The sequence below is a fragment of the Poeciliopsis prolifica genome, unplaced genomic scaffold (genome assembly GCF_027474105.1).
Source record: "Poeciliopsis prolifica strain line A6 unplaced genomic scaffold, Auburn_PproV2 SCAFFOLD046, whole genome shotgun sequence".
In the NCBI taxonomy this organism is placed as follows: domain Eukaryota; kingdom Metazoa; phylum Chordata; class Actinopteri; order Cyprinodontiformes; family Poeciliidae; genus Poeciliopsis; species Poeciliopsis prolifica.
Window position 1 is genome coordinate 3517128 of NW_026562421.1, and position 7937 is coordinate 3525064.

A 7937-nucleotide genomic window follows, 5' to 3' on the forward strand; every position below is an offset into this window, starting at 1 on the left:
TTGACTGCTGCTGAGCAAACAAATCTTCAGCTCTGTGAGAAGTCACATAGGAGTTCATTCCATCCACTTTGAATGCACGACTGGATGCCTTAGATGAACACACTTCATATTCTGATAGGATCTTCATCTTTGCCTCATTTGCTGCTAGAGCTGTTTGTATTTCTAGCTCCTCCCTTTCAGCTTTGAGTTTAGCCTCTCTTTCCTCCAGTAAGTGTCTTTGTTTCAAAGATGATGCCTGAACCAACAACTTAGCTCGTTCCAACTCTGCTTTCATTCGTGTGGAAGAGGCAGTCGATGATGCACAAGAACCACGTTCAGAAGAGCTCTTATGACTTCTTTTTGACAAAGATGCATTAGATACGCTGTCGAATGGATTAATCTCCTCGTCACATTTTTCAGCCTCTGCTGTGTTCTTAGCCTTTCCATCAATCCAAGCCAAAGCTGTCTCTGCAAAAGCCTTGAAAGAATCAGCCTTAGGTTCAAACCAGTTTTCTTGATCCAATTTTAAATCCTCTTCTGACATTTGTTGGAGCAGCTCCTTCACGTTTGTGTTCAAACCACAAAACTCTCCAAACAGTCTATTAAATTCTTTCATTAACTGGTTTGCTTCAGTTAAGCTGATATCATCTTCAGTTTCAATCAGCTGACGCACCTGATTCACTGTGCCTGTTAACTTTGCTAACTTGGCTCTTCGTAAACCAATTGCACGCTGCAACTTTTCCTCCATAGCTTTAGGTGTGAGTTTTACTGCTCTAGTTTCCATTGTAGCCACGATATCTTCATTTTCAACGTCCATGACATTAAATATCCAAACAGCAACAGCAGAAAACTCCCTTTCTGATCCGAAAAGCTTGCAGATTGTGTCGAAGAGCACTTAGCATCCACAATGACTCGGCACTTTTTTTGCTGAAATGTTTCCGAAATGTTTACACTACTCACTTTTCTTCCAGCTTGATTTTGCTGCTTTAATCCGTCCACAGATGATAATTAATCCACAAAGCAGGTTTTTCAACGAAATGTGATGCCACAAGGTTTCTTTGCTGTATCCACTCGCGTGTTTGTAGAGGAAAATAAAAACTTCCACAGCGCTCCGAAATAAGGATGCAAAACAAAAATTTATTCCACAGTTTTGTGAGATATCCTTTACAAGAGCAGTTGTATCTTATCTAACCTTCACAAACAACTACGGTTGAAAAACCGTGTGGCTCTGTAGATAAACTAGAAGCGCCTTTCCTTTCTTTCTTGTTAACGCTACAGCGTCCACACCTCATTTGCATAAATTGCGAAATGGACACTTAAACTATAAACATACAACTTAAAATAAAACACTCATTGACAACAAAACATTACAAAATTAGCTACATGCAGTACTAATAATTCTTCCTAAACTTAAACAAATTCACTTATTAAATTACATATTAAACAAAATGTTTTAACAATAACTGAATATTACTTCACATTAACTTGGCCTCCACACAACCATTGTTTTGAAAACATGTAGACACATTTCTGTGCACTTGGCGTTTTGTGATTGTTGTCACAGCTAAAAACCAGCAGGTGGCGATAAAAACATTGAGGGATTTTTCTTTTTGACTTCCGGTACGGCAGATCTTCCTTTTCCTGTCGGCCATTAGTCGTAAGCGGTGGGTACCTTCTCGGCTCTGGTTTCTAAATGTTTTAAAACTTCGCTTTCAGTTTATCACGACTGTGTTTTATGGTAATCATTGTAGTTAATGTTATATTGAACTGTCTGGTTGTTATTTGTTGTCGCTAGCTGCTGTATTGTTGCGTGAATAAAGGATGTTCGTGTGTAAATCAGCCACATGCGGCCGTGCTGTCCGCATGCTAACGGGGTTAGCCGCTAGCTGCTGTGTTGCTGCTTCTTAGCTTTCTAAAACCACATTTCCTTCAAATCGGGGGGCTATAGAGCCCGGTGGTCACGTTTTTTGTTCGTTTTACAGGTTTGTAGTTGACCACCTGCACAACTTTCAAAATGCAGAACGACGCTGGTGAATTTGTGGACCTTTACGTCCCCCGCAAATGGTGAGTTTTTATAATTATTTAGCTTCACTGTAGCTTTAGCTTAATTTACACAATGTTATGTCGGTCAGTTTTAAACTAAAATAACTGCATTATTATAAACATTCTCGTGTTTATTTTTCCCCCTGTATTTATATTAAAACATCTCAAGCATTTCTGACTCAAAACAGAATATTTAATCACGAAAACTGACTTAAGAACTACATCATGTCAGTATGTTTCTTATATAAGTGGCTCGCATTTTCACTGGTTATAAAAGGCCAATTTTTGAATAGAGCGTTTCATATGAAAGTTGTTCTATGTGATGAAAATCTAAAGAAACAATATACTGAAGTGTCAGAAAAAAGAAAGGGTTGAATAGTTGATAAACATAATTTTATTTTAAAACTGTAAATTTCTTATAAGACCTAATTGCAGAATCTTCAAACGAGATAAAATGTTTACTTCCTGTAAATAAAACAAAAAGTGGAGGTGAAATGGAGCTCTGGTTGACCTGAAAGGGACATTTTTTGTAATTTAGGGTTACATGTTTATATATTTTTTAATTATTTTCCTTTTGCATAAAGTGACAAATACAATATAATGTGCCTCCAAATTTATAGAAAATGTTCACAAGTAGTGATTTGCATCATCTGCTTGAATAAAAACTTTATAAATGCATAATTTTCTTTTAAAGTAATATTTCATGCTTTTTTTCTGATGGTCAAGCCTTTGACTTCTCTGTAATCTTAAGTGTGATGGAGCTGTAGTGAATAAAATGCTGTTATATGTTCAATTACTTGGAATAAATCATCTTTTATTTTTATTTCTTCATTCCTAACTTCACATTTGAAAGCATTTTTTAATTAAATCCTCAGGAAAATAAAAACATCCTTCAATTTAAAATCATTTAAATCGAGCGTCTTCAGACGTGTTGTAGTTTATTTTGCATCCATAAACATAAACCTTACTTTTCAGTTATGGTTAAGCCATAAATGATTCTTACAGGTATGGCCAATTCAGATTTAAAATTGTTTCTTTTAGAAGAGTTGCTGGTTCAATGCTTGTAAATTAAATTTCATCACACAAATTTAATCCGTTTCTAACCCCGTAATCCTGGTTAGTCTGCTGAGTTTGATTACAGGAAGACGGCAAAGAGAGGAGAGATCAGATCTGAATCACTCGCTGGCTGCCGAACAGAGGCTCATTGGCATTTCTTCTTCTTTACTTGCTGGGCAGCTTGTTACTGCTAATAGGGCAAGCTGTTTGACCCTTAATAGCCTTAGGGAATCTTGAACATAAATCTGTCAGGGGTAGGAATGGTTATGTACACCTTGGCAGACCAGTTATTCTAAATTATAATAATAATAATAATTTGGGGCGTTGTGAGGAAACTTTCCCCAAAAGTGTTACTTTTATATAACTTAAATGTTCAAAATCCAAAAAGTGCAGCCTCTCTACCAGAATACTCTGGAATTCAGCCGCCTGTTTCTCTAATTCCAATAAAATATGAGCTCGTTTTTTACCGCTCTGCCTCTGACAGATCAACTAAATCTGTCGTTGCAGCTCTGCGAGCAACAGAATCATCGGCGCCAAGGACCACGCCTCCATCCAGATCAACATCGCTGAGGTAAAGTCAGACACATATATTAAAGCTTTTCAGTTCGTCTGGCCTGTCTGTGCCGTTCTGGTGTTTTCTCTGCTCCACTAACTGAACTTTCAGTTCATAAAGGAGTCTTAACTGTATCATGATCAAAAAATGTAGTTAGCTTCCAACTGTATGTTAGCAGCTAGCATATTCTAAAATATGCTAGCTAGTGAAGAAAAAGATTAAACGGTAAATAAACTAGTACCATTTCTGTCATAATCCTCTTAAAATTGAGTTATTGAAACCCTGACAAACTGACGCTCGGCTCCTTTTATTGAATTTTCTTTGGCAGCTTTGGAAAAAACTTCATTCTCCTCATGAAGTATCAGCCAGAAACAGGTTGAGGTTAAGAGATCAGATGTCATCTGCAAAGTTTTAGAGCTGCTTTTCTCTCTCTGGTGGTGACGTAGTGGTACTACAATCTGGAAAGTCGTGCAGTAAAAACATCCGAACATCCATTGAATGTTTAACGAAGCTGATGAGCATGAAGGAGGCGGCGAACTTTGCATAAATATGATTTCAACATTAAACATCAAAATTTCCGTTGAGGAAAAAACCTCCATTTCTGTTGAGTCATCAACCAGACTTTCATCAACATGAAACAGAAACAGATTGATAGTTTTGTTTACGCTTTAGTATGAGAGTTTTGCTGTAAACGGACAGGTTGCATGCACTTCTGCTTATTTTAACACTTTTATGCAAATCAAACCCTTCTGTTTCCACTTAATGAGAAGTTTTTCCCTCTGTAAAGGGTAAATATGAGTTCCTCTGTTTGGTTTTCTCCCTTTAGGTCGACAAAGTGACCGGCCGCTTCAACGGCCAGTCCAAGACCTACGCCATCTGTGGAGCCATTCGCAGGATGGTACGTCACAGCTGCTGAGAAACACGCAGAAACGCAGAGCAGATTTCAGCATTTGTTTGCATTCATCAAAACACAGAAATACATTTCTGTATGCACAGAAACTTATTTAAACTGTAAAAATATTTTTAGTTTTTAGCTGATAAAGCTTTTTCAAACTTAGTTTTCTTTATCTATAAGTATTCAAAAGAAGAGAAGATGGAAATAATGTCAAAAATAGAACAATGAATTCAATACTAAAGACTAAATAATGGCCAAGAAAAATGTTTTTTAAACTATAATTATTGATTTTGGAGTAAAATTCGCCTGACACTTATGCAGATTTTTCTTTTTATACATCGTTAGAAAATACAAAACCAGCATTCTTTTAGCGAACACTTGATCATTTGTAACAAAGAACAAATATTTCAAACATCAACATTTTTGCTTGATTTGACTTCAGTACGTTGTAGAACTAATCAGTTAATTTTTTTTTAGATAAATTAAGTTGTTTTTTTACAGAATTTGAATCGGGTGAAGCTAAAACTGCAAATTAAAGAGTTCTGGATAGAAGATGTTTTACAAATGTTTATTTTCATCTTAAATGTTAATAATTTTGAGTTTTTGTCTTAATTTCTCCTTTTTTTTTTCTTTTTTTTTTTGAATCTTCAAACTCCAGTTTGAGCTAAACTCAAACTAGCTATTTGAATTTCATCATGATTAGTTTGATTAATCGCTTTCAGCTCTAATGCTTTTATAAGCTGATCTTTTTGGACATTTGCTTTTTATTTTATTGTAGAAACAGCTTCCATCAACATTTTTAAACCTTTTAACACCTTGATTTATTAGTCGATGTTTTTTATTTGGTCTGGATGTAGTTGGGTCAGATTTACGCATAAAGTATGACAAATATTAATATGATTATCTTTTAATAAATTGTTCTGAAGGCTTATGGACATCTAGTTCTAGTTTATTTTGTGATTGTTTTTTAGGACATTTCTTTTTAACTTGTTTGTGAAGTCCCAGGTAAACGGATCCTGGGTTTTAGCAGCAGGTGTTTTCAGGCGGGACTCTTTCCACTCATAACCTGATTCACTTGTTTTTATTTCGTCCTTCCTGTGGTACTTTCCTGAAACATTAAACATCTGCCGCGTTTTGATTGGCTGAAGATCACGCAGGTTGATTGCTCACTGATTACCTTCCCCATGTGAAGTTCAAGCTAAAGGTTCCTCGTGTTAAAGGGAATCAAATCATAACTGTCCAAACAAAGCAGGAAAGATGAACCACTAAGTCGTAAAGCAGCCATAAACGTTTTCACCCTTTTAACAAAAATGCACCAGGAAATGAAGACCGGCTTCCTGTTGGCGCTAAACACCCAGGAATGTGTTGAAGGTTTCATCGTGCTTCGGACGCTTTTAAACTTTATTTAATGGCAGCTCTCAGAACGTGAAAACACACATTGCTTCACTGAGATCTGGGTTCTTATGGACCCAGAACCAGGATTCTGAGTGCGTTCAGGCGGTCTGATCCGACAGCAGGCGGTACACCTTCAGTGGTTCTGACTGGGATCGTTACAGAAGAAGATCCGGGTGACTGGGGGGGAAATGGATTTTACCTCAGGAATCTGAGGTAAAACTTAGATATCCAGATATTTTTGCTCAGAATTTTGACATTCTGTGCTCCAAATTCTGATTTTTCTTTTATTTATTTTTTTTTGGCTCAGAAATGCACTTTTTTTTCCTGAGAATTTTGACAATTTTTTCTGAGAATTTTGATAGGCTTATGTCAATTTTAACTTTTTTGTGGTCTTAATCCTGACATTTTCCTAGAATTCTCACTATTTTTCTCAATTCTAACTTTAAGCTCAAAATTCTGACTTTTCCCAAAAATTTGAGATAAAGTTCAGATTTTATTTTTTTTTATTTTTTTTTTTCAGAATTCTGAGAAATAAGTCATAATTTAGTTTTTTTGTGGCCCTTTTTTTTCTTCCATATAAAGTGAATAAAATCAAACCCCGGCAGTTTTTCTAAACTTTCCTTTTTCTGCAGGGAGAATCTGACGACTCCATCCTGAGGCTGGCCAAGAACGACGGCGTCGTTGCAAAGTAGGAATCTATTCTCTGGTTTTCTACGTGACAATATAATTACGACCAGATTATCGTCCTGTAAACTTTTTAGTCTCAACATGTCAGCTGCTAACTGTCCTCTTATAAGCAAAATGTGAAGGTAAAACTGTTACAGTTGGAGAAAAGAACCAAACCTAGAATCTAACATGAAGTTTAATTCATCTGCAAAAAGTAGGCAAACAGGATAATTACTATTTAAATATAAACAGTATTTAGCCTGTTTTTTCTGTAAGATGCATTTAATTCATAGTTTATTCATTTTCACCAATTATTTTATGCTCTAACTTTTCTGTTTTTATTCTGCTCTGCAGGAACTTCTGAGTGTCGCATTGGATGAATCTGTGGAACGTTTGTTAAATAAAATGGAAGAAAAAAGCAACATTTTGTTTGTGTTTTATTAACCAGTGAATATTTTGAACCTGTTTATTTTGGCGACACGACGGATCAGCTTCAAATTGCTGCTTTTAACAGTTCCTGACCCGTCAGATGAGTGGATTATCTGGGATTAGCAGATTATGTATAAAATAAAATGGGATTTTCTTTTTAAGATTTCTTCATTGCAGATAAATTAAGATATTTTTATTCATCTGTATGCAAAATATGTCTCATGGTTTCAATAAATATTAATAATGGGTCTACACTTGTGTTCTGCAATGTTAATAATCCAGAGACATTTTTTCCTTTCAGTCCATCATCTAACCTGTTAAGAGCCACAAAGCATTTAATTTTTGATTTTTAAGAACCTCTGAGTCATTTCTATTTTTAGCCACAATAGAAGTTACATATGAAAAATATCTAAATAAATTTTACTGGTATTTTATTGAAGAAATTCAATGAAAGTCGTTACTTTAAAAACAAACATTTCTAAAACCTACATTTCTTTTTATACATCTGTTAAGGTAATTTGATTTTAGCTATTTTAAGTTAAAAGCCATGATAAAAAGTCAAACTCTGGAGCCTCAGATTAACATTAGATTTACTTCAATCTAATGAGCAAATCATTTATTTGTGGCTTGAGCTGCAATGTTTCAGGTTTTCTAGTTTAATTTCAACGTACAGTTAATCTGTCCGCCACCAGGGGGCAGCATTTGATAAAGTTAACACGCAGAAGAAGACTTGCCTCTTATTTATGAACATGCAGCAGAAATTCATTCTCATTTATTAACCATTTATCTCAGAAAGTTCTCAGTAATGTTGGTTTTAAAGTGTTCAGATAGAAAATGTCGTTTAGGGCTGAAATTAGCGTGAAGGTCAGTTGGAGGCCATCTTTAAACAGCTGTCATCAGCTGCTACTTTGCTGCTTTGTT

General features: G+C 35.5%; 1 protein-coding gene across 1 annotated transcript; it reads left to right on the forward strand.

The window, feature by feature from the left end:
• The first annotated feature begins 1576 nt into the window (after window positions 1–1576).
• rps21 (ribosomal protein S21) lies at window positions 1577–7009 on the forward strand. Its single transcript, XM_055057008.1, has 6 exons — window positions 1577–1643; window positions 1962–2043; window positions 3586–3649; window positions 4458–4529; window positions 6554–6609; window positions 6942–7009. Exons 2-6 carry the CDS (start codon window positions 1994–1996, stop codon window positions 6949–6951), a joined length of 252 nt encoding a protein of 83 aa, XP_054912983.1. The 5' UTR covers window positions 1577–1643; window positions 1962–1993; the 3' UTR covers window positions 6952–7009.
• The last annotated feature ends 928 nt before the right edge of the window (window positions 7010–7937 follow it).